This window comes from Camelina sativa, chromosome 5 (assembly GCF_000633955.1).
Source record: "Camelina sativa cultivar DH55 chromosome 5, Cs, whole genome shotgun sequence".
Lineage (NCBI taxonomy): Eukaryota > Viridiplantae > Streptophyta > Magnoliopsida > Brassicales > Brassicaceae > Camelina > Camelina sativa.
This window is the reverse complement of record NC_025689.1, coordinates 3,399,990-3,424,500: the sequence shown is the minus strand read 5'-3', so window position 1 is coordinate 3,424,500 and position 24,511 is coordinate 3,399,990. Positions and strand designations below refer to the sequence as shown.

At 31.9% G+C, this 24,511-nt stretch overlaps 7 protein-coding genes and 1 long non-coding RNA gene across 9 annotated transcripts in view; 6 read left to right on the top strand and 2 right to left on the bottom strand.

The window, feature by feature from the left end:
• The window catches only part of LOC104785253 (DNA-directed RNA polymerases IV and V subunit 5B), a 2,064-nt gene extending 961 nt beyond the window's left edge, over positions 1-1,103 (top strand). The window contains exons 2-4 of one of the 2 annotated variants that reach the window (XM_010510428.2): positions 330-491; positions 617-730; positions 839-1,103. In XM_010510428.2, coding sequence (XP_010508730.1) covers positions 330-491; positions 617-730; positions 839-964 — 402 coding nt within the window. In that variant the 3' untranslated portion in view covers positions 965-1,103. Of the gene's footprint in view, positions 1-329; positions 507-616; positions 731-838 lie in introns of both variants that reach the window. The other variant, XM_010510427.2, reaches the window with a different exon arrangement.
• LOC104785251 lies at positions 1,122-1,523 on the bottom strand. Its single transcript, XM_010510426.1, has one exon. The coding sequence runs from the start codon at positions 1,375-1,377 to the stop codon at positions 1,189-1,191; it is 189 nt and encodes a 62-aa protein (XP_010508728.1). The 5' UTR covers positions 1,378-1,523; the 3' UTR covers positions 1,122-1,188.
• On the top strand, positions 2,862-4,105 carry LOC104785250. Its single transcript, XR_767339.2, has 3 exons — positions 2,862-3,123; positions 3,222-3,335; positions 3,439-4,105. It is a non-coding gene; the product is annotated as an uncharacterized LOC104785250 (long non-coding RNA).
• On the top strand, positions 4,755-8,058 carry LOC104788830 (DNA-directed RNA polymerases IV and V subunit 5B-like). The gene is given in 4 exon segments (XM_010514610.1): positions 4,755-4,784; positions 5,621-5,797; positions 7,692-7,805; positions 7,909-8,058. Coding segments are annotated over 4 exon segments (471 nt in total).
• Positions 12,709-15,058, top strand: LOC104785249 (AUGMIN subunit 1). The gene is made up of 6 exons (XM_010510425.1): positions 12,709-13,190; positions 13,387-13,519; positions 13,609-13,743; positions 13,906-14,029; positions 14,458-14,595; positions 14,720-15,058. Exons 1-6 carry the CDS (start codon positions 12,935-12,937, stop codon positions 14,828-14,830), a joined length of 897 nt encoding a protein of 298 aa, XP_010508727.1. The 5' UTR covers positions 12,709-12,934; the 3' UTR covers positions 14,831-15,058.
• LOC104788829 (SKP1-like protein 1A) lies at positions 14,959-15,830 on the top strand. Its single transcript, XM_019245182.1, has 2 exons — positions 14,959-14,970; positions 15,375-15,830. The coding sequence occupies exons 1-2, from the start codon at positions 14,959-14,961 to the stop codon at positions 15,828-15,830; spliced, it is 468 nt and encodes a 155-aa protein (XP_019100727.1).
• Positions 18,706-20,089, top strand: LOC104785248 (mitochondrial fission 1 protein A-like). The gene is made up of 5 exons (XM_010510424.1): positions 18,706-18,866; positions 19,164-19,305; positions 19,441-19,562; positions 19,652-19,715; positions 19,804-20,089. Exons 1-5 carry the CDS (start codon positions 18,777-18,779, stop codon positions 19,887-19,889), a joined length of 504 nt encoding a protein of 167 aa, XP_010508726.1. The 5' UTR covers positions 18,706-18,776; the 3' UTR covers positions 19,890-20,089.
• On the bottom strand, positions 21,725-24,468 carry LOC104785247 (regulatory protein NPR5). Its single transcript, XM_010510423.1, has 2 exons — positions 23,688-24,468; positions 21,725-22,944 (listed from the first exon to the last, which is right to left on the bottom strand). Exons 1-2 carry the CDS (start codon positions 24,171-24,173, stop codon positions 21,958-21,960), a joined length of 1,473 nt encoding a protein of 490 aa, XP_010508725.1. The 5' UTR covers positions 24,174-24,468; the 3' UTR covers positions 21,725-21,957.

The window sequence follows — 24,511 nt, the reverse complement described above, 5'->3', positions numbered from 1 at the left end:
AAAAAAAAAAAAAAAAAAAAAAAAAAAAAAAACCAAAGATGTTGTTAAAAGATTATAGATCTCTAACTAGAATGTTGAAATATGTATATATTTGGTTTGGTGGTTGAGTTAGTTAGCACTTAGCAGTAATCAGTTCGTTAATTGATGAACACTTACTTGTAAATTGTAGGGCTAAGAAATAATAAAAAAAAAACATTTCACATTCATCCTACTTTTAAGTTTTAACCTAGCTTCTCTGTTCTTGGCTCCTCTTGAAAAGTCCTATCTTTGTATGTTGTTGTCACTGAAGTGACAAGCGTAGAGCAATTTTTGTCTGATTTGAATTTCAGATAGCGGTTTTGTTTTGTGGAACTGGTACGGTTAAGGTCAATGAAATGCGAGTCATTGCAGCAGATGTACTTAACCGAGAAAGTATAACTGGATTGATACTGGTTCTGCAAGGTCATATAACAAATCAAGCTCTAAAAGCCGTTGAGCTATTCACGTTTAAGGTCGAGTTATTCGAGGTATATATCTTTTATATATATTGAACCGTACGTATTAGGTCATGTGTTGGTTCGACTTGATTATCACAGTTGGTTCATAACATCTTGGTTGCTGCTTGTCGTGTTGTTAGATAACCGATTTGCTAGTTAACGTAACAAAACATGTCTTGAGGCCAAGACATCAGGTTTTGAATGATGACGAGAAGGAATCACTTCTCAAGAAGTACAGTCTCGAGGAAAAACAAGTAAGCAAGTGCTTTTTGTACATGGGATCATTCATTATAGGAACTATGAGCCAGTTTTTTTTTGACTTAAAAACGTTTTTTTTTTTTTTTATATCTCCCTATTGTTAGCTTCCTCGGTTATCGAGCAAAGACCCGATTGTGCGATACTATGGACTAGAGACAGGGCAAGTCATGAAGATCACATACAAAGACGAGCTCAATGATTCGCAAGTTACGTACCGATGCGTCGGGTAATCTCGTCTTGTTTATATCTTTAGCTCTCTTTGTGTGTAGAAATTAATTTGTATCACGTGTTGATGCCAAAATCTGTACTTTTTCTGTTTTTTGAAACAAGTTTGATAATTAATTAATGTTGTTGGTCATTTCATATAGATTAATTTATTCGCAACTCTGCATAATACTTTTCTTACAATCTATACTTTACAAGAACATATGAAAGCAATGGTCAACTATGGACGTTAGTCGAATTTGGCTGATTCATGTCTGACCAATGCGTTAACTTTCTCGGCTTCACGGCGAAGTCTTTGCTCCTCACGTCTGGCTGCCTTTAACTGAAGCTCTTGCTCCTCCACGGAGAAGGTGCTAGTGATTCCCATCGTACTTCTGGTGGTATCTGGATCGCGTAAACAGCACAAACTTGAGCCCATGTGGATCAAACTAAAATCTTTGATTAAAAAGATTAATCAAAGAAGAAATAAAAAGAAAAATTGTGCCGAAGATACAAAATTTAAGAACAAATGAGAGAGATTAGAGACACAGGGGTTGGTTTTTAAACCTTGGACCAGAAAATGTGTGTTTGCTGAAAATAATTAGTGGTTTGAAAAATTGTGTTTCTCATTATATATATTTAAAAAAACTGGAGTGTGACACGTCAATAAACAAAACAATTAATTATTATTACTATCTTATAGCAAGGTTCTCTTTTACCAAACTCTAAGCAGTTGCTATTTGACATTCTCTTTTTATTACATTTGTCATTTTCTCTTTAATATTTTTATTGGATATTTTCAATTAACTTTATATGACATATATTATATTATTTTATATTTATATTTAAGACAAAATGTAATTTGATATTATACATTATAAGATGTTTAATTTATTCTTTAATTTGTGTAGCATATTATCCAAAATAATGATTTTCTCTTTTATTTCTGTATTTTAATAGAAATAATTAAACATGATATGATTATTACATTATTTTTCAATTTGATCTAACTAAAACAAACTAAAGTATATTGAAATATATCTATAATTTATAAATATTTAATATATATATATAAATTATAAATATTTAGAGAGAAATAACTAAAGTATATGTTTTTCAAAAAAAAGGAATATATATATATATATGTAATTATAATTTGTTTTGCTTAAAATTTCTATCATATATCATTAGTCATAGTAACTTTTTATATTTGAAAAAATAATAAATATGTATTTATGAACCTTCTCACATATTTTATTTATCTTCTCACATATTTTATTTATCTCATCTCTGTAGCATTTTTAAAACATTTGATGATTTCACCAAAAAAAAATGAGTGGACCGGGTGCACTGGCACACCCAGCACACCTCTAGAGCCGGGCCTTGATTTCACCTTATGGTCTGGCTTAAAAGTAAACAAGGATAAGAGTCAGCTCTTCCTCGCAGGACTTGATCGGATTAAATTTTTCACTTCTTTGTTTGTAACTCCAAACCTAATCTCTTTTTTTGTCGTCTTTTTTATATGTATAGCATTCAATATATAAGCATCATTTTAAAGCCTTGAAAGGTAGTGTAGTTGTCTGTTAAATGAACGTTTTTTTTGTTTCTCTCTTTATTTCTCTTTTTCTTGGCAAAAGTTCATTACACCATCCAATCCAGATTTAGAAAATTAATGTTCATAAAAGCTTTTTTGGCTTAATTTTTAACTATATTTTCCTCTTTACTTTACAAACCAACAAACAAATTAAAACCGCTAATGCCAAAAAAAAAAAAAAAAAAAAAAANATAGAGAATTGCATATAGAGAGAGTCCAAAGAAAAGGATCTTTAATAGAGAGTTGAACAAAAGAAAAGAAAAAGAAAAAAACGGCGGGCTGCGTTAATAATAAGAAACCGGGGGGTGAGGTGGAGAGAAGAAGAAGATAAGCATAAAAACCGAAAGAGCCAAGTCCGCAGCGCAAAGTCATAGCGGTTGGGCGTTGAGAAAGACGGACCCGCCTCTCTTGGGGGTATAAAGCGCCTCCTTCTTCAAGAATATGCTCTTCTCCTTCTTCTCTCTCATTTCTTCCTTTTTCATCTCTTCTTCTTTCCCCTTCTTTCTTAAAGTATAACTGGATTGATACTCATATAACAAATCAAGCTCTAAAGCCTTTGAGCTTTTCACGTTTAAGGTTGAGTTATTCGAGGTATATATTATATTGAGCCGTATTAGGTCATGTGTTGGTTCGACTTGATTATCACAGTTGGTTCATAACATCTTGGTTGCTGCTTGTTGTGTTATTAGATAACCGCTTTGCTAGTTAACGTAACAAAACATGTCTTGAGGCCAATACATAAGGTTTTGAATGATGACGAGAAGGAATCACTTCTCAAGAAGTACAGTCTCGAGGAAAAACAAGTAAGCAAGTGCTTTTGTTCATGTGATCATTCATTCTAGGAACTATGAGCCAGTTTTGTTTTGACTTAGAGACGTTTTTTTTTTTATATCTCCCTATTGTTAGCTTCCTCGGTTATCGAGCAGAGACCCGATTGTGGGATACTATGGACTAGAGACAGGACAAGTCATGAAGATCACATACAAAGACGAGCTCAGTGATTTGCAAGTTACATACCGGTGCGTCGGGTAATCTCGTTCTCGTCTTGTTTATTTCTTTAGCTCTCTTTGTGTGTAGAAATTAATTTGTATCGCGTTTTGATGTCAAAATCTGTACTTTTTCTGTTTTTTTTTAAAACTGTAAACTTTGTGTTTCCTTTTTGATATTAACATAAACCAAACAAGTTTGATAATTAATTAATGTTATGGTTCATATAGATTAATTTATTCCCAACTCTGCATAAGACTTATCTTACAATTTATACTTTACAAGAACATATGTAAGCAATGGTCAACTATGGACTTTCGTCGAGTCTGGCTGGTCCTCCCATGGAGGCTTGACGGCGAAGTCTTTTCTCCTTCAGTGTGGCTTCCTTTCTCTTAAGCTCTTGCTCATCCGCGGAGAAGGTGCTAGTGTTGTCCATCGTACTGCTGGTTGTATTTGGTGGTTCGCGTGCACAGCACAAAATTGAGCCCATGTGGATCAAACTAAAATCTTTGATTAAAAAGATTAATCAAATAGGAAAAAAAAAAAAATTGTGCCGAAAATATAAAATTCAAGAACAAATGAGAGATTAGAGACAGAGGCGTTGGTTTGAAAAATTGAGCTTCACATTATATATAGTTAATAAAACTGGAGTGTGACGTCAATAAACAATAAAATTAATTATTATTATTATCTTATATTAAGTGGGGGTTAATGATTTAATTTGAGATTTTTATAGAATTTTAAAAGACTTTAAATTTTATGTATAATTTGTTGTTAATAGATCAAGATTTTGTTAAACTCTGTTAAAGTATATTTTTATTAGTTTGTAATTTGTAAAAAGTCATTTAAAATTTTAACAAATTTAGTTTACTGGATTCAGAATTTTATAAAGTTAATAAAAAAGGTTGTGTTATTCAATTAAAACAAAAGTATCTATTATTAATTAATTTAATTATTATGTTATTGGTTCATTATTTTATATACTTTCTTTACAAAATATAGTCATAAAAAGTATTATAAAATTATAGAAATTTTTGGAAGCATTTGACAAGATATTAGAAAACTAATCAACAAAATAATATAATACTCTCTAGCAATGTTTAAAAATCTTTTATTAATTTATTCAATTTTGATGATAGTCAACATTCTTTATAAATTAGAATCCAATAACACCCCCTAAAATTCTCTTTTGACAAGCTCTAAGAAGTTGTCATTTGATACTATCTTGTTGCGTCATGTGTCAGTTTGTCTTTAATATATTTAGTGTATTTTTTTCAATTGACTTTATATGACATACATTATATTATTTTATTAAAAATATATAATTTGATATTATACATTATAAGATGTTCAATTTATGCTTTAATTTGTGTAGCATATTATCCAAAATAATGATTTTATCTTTTATTTATGTACTTTAATAGAAATAATTAACATGATATGATTATTACATTATTTTCAATTTGATTATAACTAAAACAAGCTAAAGTATATTTAAATATGTATATATATAATTTATAAATATTTAATATATATAAAGTATAAATATTTAGAGAGAAATAACTAAAGTATTTGTCTTTCAAAGAAAAAATGAATATATGTATATATAATTATATATTTTTTGCTTGAAATTCCTATCATATACTATTAGTCATAGTAACTATTTATATTTGAAAAAATAATAAATGTATTTATGAACCTTCTCACATATTTTATTAAATTTTATATTCTATCACATACTTTATAACTCTCATATTAGTTTGATTAGGTTGAAATTCCTTTCATATATTTATAGTTATATTAGCTAAAAAAATTAATACTCAAAACAACTAATAAATGTATTTTTGGTGAACTTTCTCACATATTTTAGTAAATTTCATATTCTATCACATCTCGTATAACTCTCATATTAATAATAATAATAAATTGTTTCACATTCATCCTACTTTTAAGTTTTTTTTTTTAAATTTGTTTTTTATTATTTTTGATAACTCAAGAGTGACCCTAAAGTCTTCATAGGTCCATGTTAAATTTTGAACCCCCGTAACCAATGCTACTCGGTGACAATCATAGAGCAATTTTTCTATGATTTGAATTTCAGATAGCGGTTTTGTTTTGTGGAACTGGTACGGTTAATGTCAATGAAATGCGAGTCATTGCAGCAGATGTACTTAACCGAGAAAGTATAAATGGACTGATACTGGTTCTGCAAGGTCATATAACAAATCAAGCTCTAAAAACCGTTGAGTTTTTCACGTTTAAGGTTGAGTTATTTGAGGTATATATCACTTATATTGAGCCGTACACTACAAGAAAGATGATCGATTTTCTACCGTAGAAATAGAAGGAAATTAGTAAGAAAATGTTATTTCTTACCATTTTCCTACAAAAAATGAAAGAGGAAATAGCCCGAAAGAAATCAAAATTAGTGAGAATTTGGAAGGAAATATCTTTCAAAATTCCTACGAAACTATTTTTGAAGGAAATCTCGTAGGAAAAAGAAAGAACAGTGAAAGACAATATCATCTATTTTCCTTCGATATATTCAATGGCAACTGTTTCCTTCTATCTTTCTTCTAATTATCTCCTTTAGTTTTCCTTCCAATATTTCATTCCAAATTCCTTCAAAAATTTAATACTATTTTCCTACCAAAACTTCATTCTTTTTTCTTACCAAAACTTTATTCTATTTTTCTAGATCAAACCCCCAATTAATTTTCCTCGTTTCCAGTTAGTTTTGCAATTTTATAAATTCAAAATTTATTAACAACTGAAACAATATATACTCCCAAATACAGTTTTACGATCCATAGAATTTTAACTTTTTATATATATATATATATATATTAAAATTAATATCCCTTAATGGGCTAGGGATGGGCCGATTACAACGAGGACTCAATTACAAAACGGAATCGGGAAAACTCGCCGGAATCATATCGGAGGCTCGGATCTTGCTGTATAACCGGAGGCAGAAAGTCAGGGCATTAGCTCCGGCGGATTCAAGGCCACGGCTTTGCGGTAGACAAGGCGGCTTGGAAAGACACGGCGAGAGAATCCGGTTCCCACCATTGAGAATCTATCCCCTCCAACCAACACTGGAAGCCTCGAAAAAACCTCCGAGCAAAAGACCTTTCAAACCGGACCGGTAGAAACCACCACGGCAGATCCAGAGGTTGTCGGCTCAGGCAAACCCTCTTTCACCAGATCCAGAGGTTGTCGGCTCAGTCAAACCCTCTTTCAGCAGCAAAAGACCTTACAACTTTACAGATCCAAATCTGAAACACAAACAAAAACACAGAAACATCGAATATGAAATCGATCAATTCCATCAACTCAAATAAATGAAAAAACTAAACAAAACTAAGGTAATAGATCGAAATCGTGGCATCGAGCGAACCCACAGCTGTAGAGGATCGAGATATGGTGGTGAACGGCAGCGGAAGCTTCGAGATATGATGGTGGTGAACGACGGCTCGAAAAATACTGGTGAATTCTTTGTTCATCATCATCTCTTTTGTCACAAGACTGAAATTGACAACATGAGTCTGTGTTTCAAAACAAAAAGTAAAGAACTTGTGTTTCATCAGTGGAGTAGAAGAGACATAGGAGTAGAAGAGAAAAGGAAGAAGAAGATATAGGCCGTTGGATTCAATATATCAACGGTGGATAGTGCAATCCTTGTTTCAGTATATTAGCCAATAAGAAGCTTTCACTAATTGGTAGAAATTTGAAAGAAATCATATTTCATAAAAATTTGGTAGGAAACATTTCTACGAGTTTCCTACAAAATATCTTCACTATATTTTTCGTAGGAAATTAGAAAGAAATATTCCTACCAAATTCCTAGCTCTTCTTTTCTTATTTAATTCGTTTCATTTTCCTACTAATTTTTCTACGATTTTATGTTTTGAAAGAATTTTGTAGGAATTTTCCTACGAATTTCTCACGATTATATTTGGTAGGAATTTTCCTCTCAATTTCCTTCGACAACTGTTTTTCGTAAAATAATTGTAAGTTTTTGGTAGGAAATTTGTCTTACCAATATTTTCGAAGGAAATTTGGTAGGATTTCACCATGTTTTCTTGTAGTGGTATTAGGTCATGTGTTGGTTCGACTTGATTATCACAGTTGGTTCATAACATCTTGGTTGATGCTTGTTGTGTTGTTAGATAACCGATTTGCTAGTTAACGTAACAAAACATGTCTTGAGGCCAAGACATCAGGTTTTGAATGATGACGAGAAGGAATCACTTCTCAAGCAGTACAGTCTCGAGGAAAAACAAGTAAGCAAGTACTTTTATACATGGGATCATTCATTCTAGGAACTATGAGCAAAGTTTTGTTTTTACTTAAAACTTTTTTTTGTTGATATCTCCCTATTGTTAGCTTTCTCCGTTATCGAGCAAAGACCCGATTGTGTGATACTATGGACTATAGACAGGGCAAGTCATGAAGATCACATACAAAGACGAGCTCAGTGATTCACAAGTTACATACCGATGCATTGGTTTAATCTCGTCTTGTTTATATCTTTAACTCTCTTTGTGTGTAGAAATTAATTTGTATCACGTTTTGATGTCAAAATCTGTACTTTTCTGTTTTTTAAAACTGTAAACGGTTAAATTTGAGTTTATCTTGGGCTTCCAACTATTAACTAATTGACAATTAGTGGATTGACCCTAACTCTTTATATATTAATGATAATTCCTTCAAACTTTTGATGTGAGATTTGGATTGTATCCCAACATAAACTTTGTGTTTCTTTTTGTATATTAACATAAACTAAAACAAATTTGATAATTAATTAATGGGTGGTTTATATAGATTATTTTATACGCAACTCTGCATAAGACTTTTTCATACTAGTTATAGTTAACAAGAACCTATGAAAGCAATGGTCAACTATGGTCGAATTTGGCTGATTCTTTCCTTGCTTGACGGCGAAGTCTTTGCTCCTCCAGTATGTCTTCCCTTAGCTGAAACTCTTGGGAGAGGGTTCTATTGTTGCCCATCGTACCGCTGGTGGTATCTGGATCGCGAAAACAACACAAAACTGAGCCCATGTGGATCAAACTAAAACCTTTGATTAAAAAGATTAATCAAATAGGAAATAATAAGAAAAATTGTGGCGAAGATAGAATATTCAAGAACAAATCAGAGAGATAGAGACAGATTTTATATATTTTGGTTTTAACCAAAAAAATGTGTGTTTGCTGTGAAAATAATTAGTGGTTTGTAAAATGGTGTTTCACATTATATATATTTTAAAAAACTGGAGTGTAACATCAATAATATTAAAAAAATCATTATTATTACTATCTTATAGTAAGGTTCTTTTTTGATAAGGTCTAAGAAATTACTATTTGACATTCTTTTCTTAGGACATTTGTTATTTTCTCTTTAATATCTTTAGTATATTTTTCAATTGACTTTATATGAAATACATTATATTATTTAGATTTAGATTTAAGACAAAATATAATTTGATATTATACATTATAAGATAGATGTTCAATTTATTCTTTAATTTCTATAGCATATTATCTAAATAATGATTTTCTCTTTTATTTCTGTATTTTAATAGAAATAATTAACATGATATAATTATTACATTAATTTCATTTGATTCTAACTAAAAAACTAAAGTCTATTTTAATATATATATATATATAATTTATAAATATTTAATATATATAAATTATAAATAATTATAGAGAAATAACTAAAGTATATGTTTTTTAAAGAAAGAAATTAGTATATATATATATAATTTGTTTTGCTTGAAATTCATATCATATGTTATTATTCATATTAACTATTTATATTTGAAACAAATAATAAATGTATTTATGTATGAACCTTCTCACATATTTTATTAAATTTCATATTCTATCACATATTATGTAATTATGATATTAATTTGATTAGGTTGAAATTGCTATCATATATTTATAGTTATATTAAATAAAAATAATAATAACACTCAAAACAACTAATAAATGTATTTTTGGTGAACCTTCTCACATATTTTAGTAAATTTCATATTCTATCATATTTTTTTTTAATCTCTCATACTAAAAATCATATGTATCTTATCGGTGAAATTAGTTGGAAAATACTTAATTAGATGTAATACATTTTCAGTTTTATGATGCTATAAAGCCATTTAAGAAAATTTCTCTATAGAAAATAGTGATATTAGATACAAAATATGTAAATCATAATTAATAAATTTCTCACTTTTCAGTTCGTTTATTTTTGGTTCCGATGATCTGTGATGAAGTTGAGAGTTCAATTTATGAACGAACGATCTGGAATTGGTTTATCTGAGTTGAGCCTCCTTCACTTCTACTAAAGCAGCCGTGCGATTCCAAAGCATTGCCAAAACCCTCAGTAACTAAAGTATATGTTTTTTAAAGAAAGAAATTAATATATATATATATATATATATAATTATAATTTGTTTTGCTGGAAATTCATATCATATGTTATTAGTCATATTAACTATTTATATTTGAAACAAATAATAAATGTATTTATGTATGAACCTTCTCACATATTTTATTAAATTTCATATTCTATCACATATTATGTAACTCTGATATTAATTTGATTAGGTTGAAATTGCTATCATATATCAATAGTTATATTAAATAAAAAAATTAATACTCAAAATAACTAATAAATGTATTTTTGGTGAATCTTCTCACATATTTTAGTAAATTTCATATTCTATCACATTTTTTGTAACTCTCATATTAATAATCATATATATATTATCAGGGAAATTAGTTGGAAAATACTTAATTAGATGTAATACATTTTCCCTTTGAGGAAATATCTCTATAGAAAAAGAGTGATATTAGATACAAAATATGTAAATCATAATGGATATATTTTAGGAATTTTTAACAACATGGAACTTGTTGTCTTCATCCACTCTTTTGGAAAAGAAAATATTTCTCATAACAAAATGAACAATATTTTATTATGAATAATAACTATATATATTTAACATTTTAAAGAACAAAAAAATAACTAATTTGCAGGCATATATAAACAATCACACCTACAATTTATATTAGTATAGAATTTAATGTAAATACTCAATATATATCAAACAATCAAATCAAGTATATATATATACATATGATTATATCATAATCACAAATTAATAAAAAAAATATAAACAACTAAAAATACATTATTCACGTCTCGCGGGACAACTATCTAGTAGACAAAGTATATAATACTGTAATTGATAGAAGATTAGAAAACAAGACAGACACATACAAATCAGTTAAGACAAGTATTAAACTTCCTCAACGCATTAAGACATTTTATTTTTTCATTATATACAAAAAATCTCAAAAAATTTAGATGTTGATGGTGATTCCACATACATGTGAATGATAAATGGGTCAATTTGTTGTATAACCAAAATCACTAATATAATTAAGAATATAGCAGTATATTTGAAAGAATTAAGAAACTAATATAGAGGGTAGGAGAAATTACCATTTTAGTGTTCTTTTATAAAAAAAAAATTTTACCCCATCATATTCTTGTGGATCATTTATACTATTTATAAAATGATTCAAAATTTCAAATCTATCTTAAAAAATTGAAGATTTTTTTCTGCATAAAATGTAATTTGAATTTTTTAAATCAGATAAAAAAATTATAATAGCAAATAGTGTTTGTAGTTAGATACAAATTATACAATATAGAACATATATAAATAGAATAGTATACTATACTATTTTTTTGGAAACATAAATTAATCAAAAATAAAACAAAATAAAAAATGTTTATAACTACAATATTTTCTTATCTAGATAGAACACACAAAATGGGATAGTATAAACAACATAAAAATATACAAAACAAGTCGTTTCCAAAGAACTATATATACAACATATGAAACCTAAATAGAACACATAAATGGAATAGTATAAAGTGAAATGTAATGTATGAAACAAGTTGTTTACTAAGAAAAATACGACATATGAAAATAGCATATATATTGAGTTCAATAGTTTCCTAAGAAAAACACTATACCCTAAGGGATACAACATAGAGAACCCAAACTATCGAGTTAAACACATATCGAGTTAAACACTAACCATTGTCGAGTTAAACAGATGTTGAAATAAAAATGCTATACCCTAAAAGATACAACATAGAGAACCCAAACAAACAATTTAAACGCACAACGACTAAGAAATTTATATCCTAAGAGATATAATAAAAGCAACTCAAACGACCAAACTAATCACATACCGAGTATTTTACGTTATATCCTAAGTGGTAATAATTATGAAAAAATTTTGAACAAAAAATAAAGATTATAATCTAAGAAATACAACTTAAGAGAATTTATAAAATGTCCATTTGAGTAATAACATTTTTCAAGCCCAAAACATATGTTTAAAACAAGTCAAAATAAATTCAAAATTTGTATATATTTTTTTTTTAAAATAGAATAGAATAGAATATTTGTTTTTTTCTATATAATAAGAGACTTTACCAAAACATATGTTTAAAACAAGTCAAAATAAATTCAAAATTTGTATATATATTTTTTTTTAAAATAGAATAGAATAGAATATTTGTTTTGTTCTATATAATAAGAGACTTTATCATAATCAAATTAGTTTGTTTAAAAAAACACTAATCATAGTATAAACAAAAAAAGATCTTTGTTTTTAAATGAAATTGCATAGATTAAATAATTCATATGAAAACTTTAGTAGTAGTAGTATATATATATATATATATTAAATCAAATGGGGATGAAAAATAAAATAAAAGAAATAATGAAAAAGAAGAAGAAGAAAACAAAAAGGACACAACTGTCATTAATACATATAATACAAAAAATATTGTAGTTTGATGGTTAGAATGGTTAGACAATGAATTATAGTTTTTTTATTGGTTATACATCGCAATTCCTCAAGATAAATATCACTAAATTAGTTCTTCCGAAGATTAATTATAGCCCAATATTTCAAACCATTTCAGACCACTAAAAATTTACTACAGTCCATCTCAGTTCTAAAAAAATTTACTAAAATTTTACAACAAGAGACACAACAACCAAACGTAAATACTAGTAAAATTCTTAGTTAATTAAGTGATTTTTTTTCCATCTTTTTTTAAAAAAAACTAACCGATAAATTCAAAATCCGCCAATAACACAAATACTCTCTCTCTCGCTTTCCCAAATTTGGAAAAATTAGGGTTTGAACAAACGCGATCGCATCGCCCAAAAATTTCAAATTTGTGACAGGTTTCGTCTTAGTTTGAATCACTCGATTTCAATTGCATTCTTCTTTGTTTGATCCGAAACAGTGTGAAGCGAGAGCGAAGACACCTTTTTTTTTTCTTTCCCCAAATTGGATTAGAGACGATGAGCGATATCACCGGTGATCTCTCGGCGGTGAGTGAAGCCAAAGGCGGTTCTGACGCGGCCCGGATCTCGGAAGTGAAATCTTGGCTCACTTCTCAGTTTGAAGCCGCCGGTAAAGAAGTCCCCAATTTCGAGTACACTCATCGGAGCATCACACATCTGTATAATCTCGCCACCGTGTCTCAAGCTAAGTCTCAGGCTGCCACCATTGTCGCCAACGATTTTCGTCTAAAAGCTTCAGAGTACCGTGCTCAAGGTACTTGCTTTGTAATCCTCCTTATCTCTCCTGATTTGCTCGCTTGGCTGCTTCGAATTATAAAAATCATGTTTTGGGCATTCTCAGTTTCTGATCTGTTATTGTTGTTTTGGATAACGTTATCTCTATGATTTGATATAAAGTTTGGGTTTTTTTTGGGGAAAATTTTTACATTGGGTGTGTTTTGTTGATGTAGCGGCTAGGATTAGAGAGATATTGGAGAGTGCAGGAATGTCACAAGAGAGTTTACCGTCAAATGTGGTCTCTTCAGCTCAAGTGCTTGCAAATGTGGCTAATTTGTTGAACATACGGGACACTGAACTGAGCAGGTGACTGAACTGTTATTACTCTCTCTCTCTCTCTCGTTAGATTTGTTGCTATCTCGAATTGTAAACTGATGCAGAAGAAATGTGTATAGTTTTCTTGTAGCAATGGGAGACATTTCTCTGAGGAAGACTGGAGTGGAGGAGAAAAGGGCTAAAGCACAAAAGGAGTCCAATGCTCTTCTTGACTATACAAGGAAAGCGATACAGAGGCTAACGTATTTGAAGAAGTAAGATTCGTGTAATATAGAAACATATGTATTGAAATTTTAATATAATCTCGCTGATGCTGCACATGTAAACCTTGCCATTTTTTGTTAGGGGATGTTAAACAGAGAAATTTTTCCTTTGAGAAGGGACTTATCTTACTTTATCTGTTTGAGATGTTACAGAATCCTTGCGCAGCTAGAAGATGATGTAGTCCCTTGTGAATCACAGATGGAGAATTGGAAAACAAATTTGGAAGTAATGGCAGTGAAGGAGGAACAGTACATACAGCAGTACAAGAAGTATGAGGTAAACGCCTTCTTCTTTCAGTTTTTACATTCTCATTTGGTAATATAGGTAAACCGAGATTCAGATCTATGCAATTTAAGAATCATATACTTTTATGTAAAAACTGGAACAAACTCTTATCAAGCTGAAACAGGTTGGATTAGTTTAGGGATGCTAGTAATTCAAAGATATGATTCTAGGGATAAAATTATTTTAAGTTTGTAATATCATAAACACACACTCTGATAAATATCTAGATCGTATAAGAACTGCAGTAGCTACGTATCATTATCATATGATGCAGAAAAAGTAGTTTATTAAAAAAAAAACTTTAGCATAATGTGAGCTTTTGGTGGCTAATCTGCTTTTAGTGGTTTGCTGTGATTATATGGAGAATTTGGCTCTTTGAAAGAATCTGACAAAGTCAAAATGAATGGTTCTAATGGCAGATGTTACTCAATCGTGTTGGCTACACTCCAAAGATCAGCCACAGAGAGCTGGTAGAAATGGCAGAGCACCGGAAGGAATTGGAGAAGATGACAAAACCTGTACTTGATACTCTAAGAAGCTACCAGGATTTACCTCCGGTAATCTTCATATTTTTGTTCTCAAAGCCTGCATTGATCTGCATTATCAGTTTGCTCTTTGTTATATTGGTACATTTGCTTGCTAGTCCCGGTTCAGATATGCTTACCTCATTTCTTCAAACAGGACAAAGCTCTGGCTGCACTAGCAATCGAAGACAAGAAAAGACAGTTTGCATCTGCGGAAAAGTATCTAGAAGAAGTGTTACAATCAGCCCTTGAGACTAGCGATGAATGATCTTTACATAAAAAAAAAACCTGAAAATATTCTGTTTTTTTTTTTTTTGGGGGGTATATAAAACGTGCAACTTGTGTGTGTTGCTACAAAATAGCCGAGCAGAAGATATAAGAAAGTTTTGAGAGGCTATGCATTGTTTTGTGTAACTTTACCCTTTTAAAAATCTCGTTGTGTTTGATATCTCAAGCTGAGAAGAAGAGTAAATAATGTAACAATCTTTTTAATGCTCGGAGGATCTTTTTTTGAAATCACAACTAAAGCCATCACCTATCTACAGCAGAGAAAGTCAAAATCACTATGGGAGATGGGCTTAAATCGGACCGACGATTAGATTATCGCTACTAATTAGGAAAAAAGGAAAAAAAAAGAAAAGGAAACTTCACAAAACCCCCGTCTATTATTAGACTATAAAAAAGGGTCGGTCTCGGTCCTATAGAGCAGCTAGAAAAGAAAGAAAAAAAACCTTTACCATAAAGAAATTTGCCATCATACTTCAAAACCCTTTAAAAAGGAAAACCCTAATGTTTTTGTTAATCTCGAACAGGAGAAGATTGTGTTGAAGAGCTCCGATGATGAAATCTTTGAGGTTGATGAAGCGACCGCACGCCAAATACTGACGCCAGCTGCTCCTCTTCTTGTTAAAGACAGTCACGACGTCAAACAAGCAGCAGTCCCGGTCAAAGGCAAGATCCTCGCGAAACTGATTGAGTATTGCAAGAAACTCGTCGACGGTGCTGTTTCTTCGTCGGGCGAGTATCATCTCAGGAAGTGGGAGGCTGAGTTCATGGAAGTCGATCAAAGCACGCTCTTCCAGATCATGATGGCTGCTGATGAGCTAAAGATCCAAAGCTTGTTTGACCTTACTTGTAAAACAGTCGCCCGCATGATGAATAATAAAACAGTCGCTGAACTTCGTGAAATCTTCAACATCAAATACGATGCCACAGACTTGGAAGCAGAAGAAGAGATGCGCCAGGAGCATCCATGGGCTTTTGAATGAGAGCAAAAACCTAGCTAGCTAGTACTTTTTCATTCTCGGGTCCAACCATATTCACTTGGGCAGCTGTGGCACTAGTTATGTCAGCTCTCTTTGCTGCAGTCAGTGGGGTTGATGTTACATACAAATCAAACTCGAAGAAGATACTAATTAAATTGGAATTAAACTACTAAAAGTGATAATTAAGAATATATATGACGACATACAAATAATTCTCTTTCTCACTAAAACCAAACCCTCCTCCTTCTCCTCTGTTTTCAAGTTAGTAGTTCTCTTGTCTTTCATGTAATTATTATTATTGATCATCTCAGGAAGAGTGTGTGTATATATAATTATATCTCACAGCAGAACAAGTAGCTATCTCTCACGTTCTCCTCTTCCTGGCTCAAAAATGCGACTACTTTGCTGCTTATATTCATATTATACGAGAGAAAACAGAGACAGACAAGCTTTGAAACACGACACAATGTCGATGGAGGAGAAATACACAACAACTAAAAGTTAGAATTCTTAAAACCAACCAACCAACCAAATTGTTTGAGTTCAACTTAAAGGAATCAGAGAATTCTCAAAACCAAACATCACACCCCTGAAGAAACTGTGTGAGCCAGCATGGCTGTCTTCATTCCAAAGCCATTTTTCATCTTCTTCTTTCTTCCTTGGTTTCCATAAGATCCATGAACCAGATCAATCCAGCCCAGTCCAGTGTAATCCAATTTCTTTTCCTTAATACCCTTCTAAAACTCCACCACTTTTATCTGGCATCATCCACGCATCATCACAATGCAGTAGCATCCAACGACTAGAGACAACTTCTTCAAAGAAGCAAGCTAATAGATTCATATGATTCTAGACCCGTTTACATAGCCTGCACTTACCCTCAGACGCAACAAGTTGAGCCACAATGATATGCTGACCGAATTCCAAATGCACAAAATCCCACAAATCAAATAAACAAACTCTCATACCGAGCAAAATCTAGGGTTAAAATCACTATTGTTCTCTGCGGCTATTTCCTTCATCAAACATAAGTATAGAGACGATTTTCTAAAAATCTCAAAAAAACAGGGGTCTTATGACAATTAAAAAAAAAAACAGAATTTTCTTTCCGCGAAAGAGAGTCAAGTCAAGAAGAGATATTTTAGGAATTTTTTAACAACATAGAATTTGTTATCTTCATCCACTATTTTGGAAAAGAAAAAGAATTTCATAACAAAATGAACAATATTTTATTGTGAATAATAATAACTATATATATTCAACATTTTAAAGAACACAAAATAACTAATTTACAGCCATATATAAACAATCACACCTACAATTTATATTAGTATAGATTTTAATGTAAATACTCAATATATATCAAACAATCAAATCAAGTATATATATATATATATATATATATATATATATATATATATATATATATATATATATATATATATACATATGATTATATCATAATCACAAATTAATAAAAAAATATAAACAACCGTACGATATTATTATGGAACTATCGGACGATATTCAATCACATATCCTCTCCTTCACTTCTACTAAAGCAGCCGTGCAATTCCAAAGCACTACCAAAACCATCAGTAACTAAAGTATATGTTTCTTAAAGAAAGAAATTAATATATATATATATAATTATAATTTGTTTTGCTTGAAATTCATATCATATATATTAGTCATATTAACTATTTATATTTGAAACAAATAATAAATGTATTTATGTATGAACCTTCTCACATATTTTATAAAATTTCATATTGTATCACATATTATGTAACTATGATATTAATTTGATTAGGTTGAATTTGCTATCATATGTTATATTAAATAAAAAAATTAATACTCAAAATAACTAATAAATGTATTTTTGGTGAATCTTCTTACATATTTTAGTAAATTTCATATTCTATCACATTTTTTGTAACTCTCATATTAATAATCATATATATCTTATCGGTGAAATTAGTTGGAAAATACTTAATTAGATGTAATACATTTTCCCTTTAAAGAAATATCTCTATAGAAAAAAAGTGATATTAGATACAAAATATGTAAATCATAATGGATATATTTTAGGAATTTTTAACAATGGATGGGTGATGATACGTCAGAAAAAGAAAGTGGGAGAAAACCTGATGATGGACATCAGTAAGTTTCCGAGAGCAGCCAATTGCATAATCCAAGAGGATCCTTCCACGGTAACCAGTTCCCCTTTAATAGTTGTTTCAGTAACTGTCTACAATGAAAACCTTTTTGTTTATTTTGTATTGGTGTAAATCTTATTTCTTCTTCAAAATCTTACCTACAACCTGTATTGGTGTAAATTTTATTTCTTCTTCAAAATTTTCAGTCAGCGTGGCTGCCAAAACGAAGCAATACTTCCATTAGGAAGAAGGAGGTTCACTCAAATGGTCTTGTTCTTGATGATACTCTACTTCAGGATGCAGAGGTAAGCATAATTTCTTACTTGTTGACTCTTGAACTAGACATTATATTAGTTTCTTACTTGTTGACTCTTGAACTAAACATATTGATTATGTAGCTTATGCACAAATCTCAAAACAACCTTGTTTAGTTGTTTATGACTGCTTTTTTGGGGGTATATAAACGTGCAACTTGTGTGTTTGAGAAGCTATCCATTACTTTGTAACTTTACTCTTTTTTACTTTGTAACTTTACTCTTTTTTACCTATCAACAGACAACAACAGCAGAGAAAGTCAAATCACTACTGTTCTGCGGGCTATTTCCTTTACCAAACATAAGTATAAAGACGAATTTCTAAAAATCCCAAAACAACAGGGGTATTATGACAATTAAAATAAAATAAAATAAGAATTTTCTTCTCCCTCGAGAGAGAGAGAAGTCAAGAAGATATTTTTAAGAAATAATCTGTTTTGGATCGGCTCTCAATCTCTCAATTCACAATCATCAAAATGGGTTCAATGGGAAATTTCTTCGACTCCATTGGTTCCTTCTTCTCCGGCGGCGATAAAATCCCATGGTGCGAGCGAGATGTCATCGCTGTAAGTTTCTTCTTTCTCTGTTTTTCGAATAAGAAGAGACATCATCACCAACGAGTTTTACAGAACTGTTTACTAGGATTACGAAATTAGTTTGATTTCTCGATGATCGTTACTAGAGAAACAAACCCTAAATGTTCAAAATTCTCGTAATCAATATCATAAGGGGAATCAAAATTTGCCCGTGGAATTCGTTTATTTTGCATTAAAGGTTGGATTTTTAAGTCAAAGTCATGATCTTTTGTGGAACTTTTTTACCAAATGTATGATATAGCTTTCATGTGTTTTCTAATGCTTAAGGGGTGTGAGAAGGAGGTGAAGGAGTCCACTACTAATGGTGACTCTGAAGATAAGAAGAAAGAGAGCATTATGCGTTTATCTTGGGCTCTTGTTCATTCTCGTCAAGCTGAAGATATCCAGCGTGGTATTGACATGCTCGAAGGTTTTACTTTCTCCTTTGTCAAACTCTCTGCTTTGTGGCTAATGAATGGTGTAAAAAGCTTTTACCTTTTCATGGTGTGGTGTGAAGTGTAAACTAGAGAATTTGACCAACAACCCTTTTGTGTTTTTGTTGCAGCTTCTCTAGCAACCAGTAGCCCTCCTTTGGAAGACCGAGAGAAGCTTTATCTTCTTGCTGTTGGATATTTCCGGACTGGAGATTACTCTAAGAGCAGGCACCTCGTGGAACGTTGTATTCAGGTTCTTACTTTTTTTCCCCCACATCCATGAGGTGTTGATGTTATCTACTTTCTTGATTATTTTTTTTAATGGTTTGTTTCTGTCTATAGATTCAACCTGATTGGAGGCAAGCTTTGGTCTTGAAGAAAACCATTGAAGACAAGATCGCAAAGGGTAAAATTGAAAGCGGTTTTGAATCCTTTTTCACCAAATCTGAACAAATGATATCTGATGTAAAACTTTATTGGTCCTATTTGTGCAGATGGTGTTATTGGGATAGGGATCACGGCAACTGCCGTTGGCCTCATAGCTGGTGGAATTGCTGCAGCTTTGGCTCGCAAGAAATGACCTAGCTCTTCTACAGAGATTCTGTGTGCATAACACTGAGAAGATGCTATTAAGCTTTTAAACAAGTTTTGTTTTTCCAGCCTTGTATTGGATTTTTAAGTTGTTTAACATATCTTTCATAATCGTTACCTTATCTTATATGCTCTGTTCCAATAATGATTCTTTCACGCATATATCCCAAAGCTGTGATTTGAAACCAATCGACTTCTTTATTGTAACTTTGTTAGTGTTGTGTTTTGAAGAAAGATTTGATCTATATGGATTCCTTCGTCCCACATACCCTTACAATGTTGCACCATGTCTAACTACTCCATAGTCCATAGTCTCTACATAACGAAGTAAAAAGCTTACAGAGACTCAGAGTTATATATTAGTCTTCAAAAGTGAATATTTGGCTGTTCATATTGATGATATTTAGTTTTTTTTTTTTCTTTTCAAAAGTGAATATTTTGCTGTTCATATTGATAATATAAATGACTTCTAAATTTCATAATTGGTTTAACGTTATTATTATATTATTTTTAATTCAGTAGTTATTACATTTTCAAGTATTATATCTCATGTTAGTTGCTAGCTAATAGACAGGCCAAAAAAATAAATTTGTGGGAAAAAGATAGGAAGGGGAAATAATTAATACAGCCAAAAAAAAGTTTTTATATGAGATGAAAGCGAAGTATAAAAAACAAACACTGACCGAAGACACTAGATCGGATTTGATTGGGCTCTACATTGTAGAGGTGACGTTGACACTCCCATAAATATTGGCTTTTCTACTTTTTTTTCATTTCTATTTTTATTTATTTGTTTCTCTTTATATGTGTGTGTTTTTTTAATATGATCACAGGTGTTTCCTTATGTAATGTCCCAATCTCGTTGTGTTAATCTTTACACGACAATAGATTTGATGTTTCAATTTTAAGTTAGAGACGAAAGACTGATTGCTTCCATTCTAAGTTTACCAATCAATTCAAAATCCTCATTATTAAAGCTCTTAATTATTGTCTTTGTTCCCCATATTAGCCTCTTAACTTTATACTGTAATTTCTTTTTGTCAAAACCCAACGTTTTCTTTTACAATCAACTGTAAATTATTTCTAATTTGTACAAACGAACAAAAGGTTTTACTCTCTTCTCTATATTCTTTTATATAAGTTAAAGCAAATATATTTTCAAACAAATTTGAGAAAAAAAAGCAATTAGAAGTTACGATGATATATCATCTCATGTTTCAATTTTGATAAATAATACGATGAAAATTTCAGTTAGGAATGATTCCTGAATATTATAAAATTTCAAGATCAATATGTCCGCAATAATTCAGAAGCCTAATTTTGTGCATGTGAAACCACTCGTAAATTATTATACCAGCGATATTTGACGTCAATAACAAATAATTATAATAATTTCATATCGTTTTAAACGACGATAGGACAAACACAGCCACATATCAAATATTTAGTAATTACCGAAACTTTTCAAAGGGTAAGAAAAAGAGACAATATATCGATTATATATATTTATTTATATACGCGATTAGACATTGCTGATGCAAATACATACAAAAACTTCAATTAAACGACAGTTCTCGAATCACGAATAAAACAAAATCATGTAGAACTATTATTATTGTGATAGGTTCAAACATTTCGAGCAACCGCAATTCTCAACCAGACAGAACATCTCTCTTCTTTCTTTATTTTTATCTTCACCGGAAGACCTCCTCGTGCATATAACATATACTTACTATTGTTGTACCTAGTGAGTTCGGCTAATTCAGCAAAATAAATTCGAAAGTGCCTTAGTATGAGAGAATATGAACTAGGAAGAAATTAGGGTAGAAATATAAGGAATTAAATGATGGCAAAATGATTAATTAATTGATACAATCTCCTCTAGAGCAGCTAAAAATTAATAAACCTAAGTCTTTAATCATATAACGCATCTCCTTATATGTCCTCATCATTTTCCATATACAAAAATATATATAGAAGATATATAAGAACTAAATTTAATAAAAATATATTTCCGAGTCTTAATTAATGGTTGAGATATATAGACCAATAAGGAACTAGAAGTGATGTTGATGATGGTGATGATACATTGTAGACGGGTCATGATGATGATGATGCCGACTCATACCTTCCCTCTGACTGTTATGATCATCCCCTTGATCACGTCCCGGACCCATCTGACCCGTACCTGCTCCTAGATTGAGATAAACCAATCTTGAATCCAAATTGTTATTGCTCCCTCCACTGCTTCCACTATTGTGCTCCTCGTTCATATGAGGGTACATCCCGGTATTGTTATCATTATTGTGATTGTTGCTGTTGTTTCCTTCTTCTCGAGATATCACCATTGCAGCGGACTGTACAAGCTCAAGGCAAAGCCTAAGCTTGTTCGGTTCAATGTGAGTCAATCCAGGAACTGCCCCCTTGAACAAGAAATCCGACGTTAGTGTTCTAAGGATATCAAGAGGAGTGATTCCACCAACTGTCCGAACATTAGGATCAGCGTGGTGGTCTAACAGAACAGCCACCATGTCGGGAGAGACCATCTCAGCCGCAATGTGTAACGGTGTTTTCCCCGCGGGACCTGCCGGATAATTCACATCGGCAGCTCCAAGTTCAAGCAAAGCCTTCACAACTTCTCTACTACAGCTTTCAACAGCGTAATGCAATGCTAGTGACTCATCAAGATTGAGTCCTTCTCCCATAACCATCAGCTTCACAAGCTCCACGTCTGATGAATCCAAAGCTCGTCTCATCCTTCTAATCTTTTGATCTTCAAGGTCTTGAGCTACGCTGAGATCATGGTGGTGGTTGTGAGGCATTAGAGAACGGCGAGCTATGGAAGATTTGAGACGAAGCTCTTCGATCTTGGCTACAACATCAATGGGGAGATGTTTTGCTAAAATCTCCGGTGGGAGTCCTGATTTAGCAGCTAAGTGAGAGCAAGTGGTCCATAACTGATGCATGTCTTGCTTCCTTGATGCTATTAAGACCTTCATCACATCTTCAATAGAGGCTTTCTCCACCATGCTTGCCAATTGTTTCTGCCAATCATACAAAACAGTTTATTTTGATAAGTATGTTTATTTTGATATAATTCCAAAGAACCGACATAATTTCCACAAGTGGGTTTATAATTTCCTTTTTTAGGTTATGGTTTTGTTTCTATTAATTAGCTTTCTTAGCTTGTCATCTCAAATGGATTTTTTGATGGTGGAGTAGGTTTTATTCCTTATCTATATAGATTATCACCGAAATCTCCAAATGAGGAAAATTGAGGGAATAGTGGAATTGGATAAGAAACTAAAACCAACGAATGAATAGATCCAACTACAAAAACATATAGCTCTTCAAAGTTTCTACTTTTAGGAAATTTATCTTCCGTGCAACCAAAACCACCGTCTTCTACTTTCGGAAAGTTAACCGATGAAGATGGTTTCGATGCAAAAAAAACACACATGAAATTAAGACAAGAACGAAAACAGTTTAAGACATATATACTTACATGTTATTTGTAATCCAAGGAGTTTTGAAAATTAATAATTAAATTTAAGCCAAACCCGTGAAAGAAATCAAAGGGTTTCGTGATATACCAAATTTAAGCCAAAACAGTGAAAGAAAACAATCAAAACAAAAGGGTTTTGTGATTTAATAAATTTAAGCCAAACTCATGAAAGAATAAAATCAAAAAGAAGAAGCAGAACCAAAAAAGAACTTTTCAATTTTGTTTCCTTTTGATGTGCATGGAAAATTAAAATTAGTGAAGGCAGAGAAAGATAGAGAGAACCTGAGTGAGCAATGCGAGCTGCTCGACGCCGAAGTAACGAGATGCGGCAAGAGTATCAAGAGCGAGATCAACAGCAGCTGAGCAATGCGTGTGCCAACATCCTCTCTCGCCACAATTGGGTCTCGGCTCGTGTTTCTGCGGCACGATCGAGACTTGTCCGCTATAAAGAAACTGAAGAAGCAACAGAAACACCTCGTAGCCGACTGAGTTCACTGGTATAACTCCAGCTGGGGCCGTGGAGCCTCTTGTTGGACTAGCGGGTACAGACCCATGTCGGGTCGGGTCTATACCTGTCCCGGCTTGCGGTGAGTCGTTCCCACAGAAGAATTTCCGAAAGAAAAGACTCCGAGCGGCGAGGATGCAACGGTGAGCGTGGACTAAACGACCTTCAACGCTGAAAGTCACGTCGGAGAAAGCTTGACCGTTGATTAGTAGGTTTAGGAAATCCAACGACAGAGATCTCAAGGATTCTTCAAGGCTGCTCATCCTTTTCTTCAAAAAGTTGTTGCTTCTTGAATTCTTGAATTCTCTCTAGAACAAAGCTAGCTAGGGTTTAGCAAGAAGAACTTGAAGAAAAAAAAAAGGTTGCCTCCTTTGATTGATTTTGTTGGCTAGTAGAAGATGAAGGTTTCGAAAAAGGGGAACTAATTTTCCCGGGAGAGAAAAGATTAAGCTTTGATCTTTTGAAGCTTCTTGCTCCTCTCTCTCTGAGGAAGAAGAAGAAGAGAGAGAAGGATTCTTTTATTACTTTGTGGTGTTAGATATTTTTTGGACTGATAAGAGAGAGAGAGAGAGAGAGAGAGAGAGAGAGAGAGAGAGAGAGA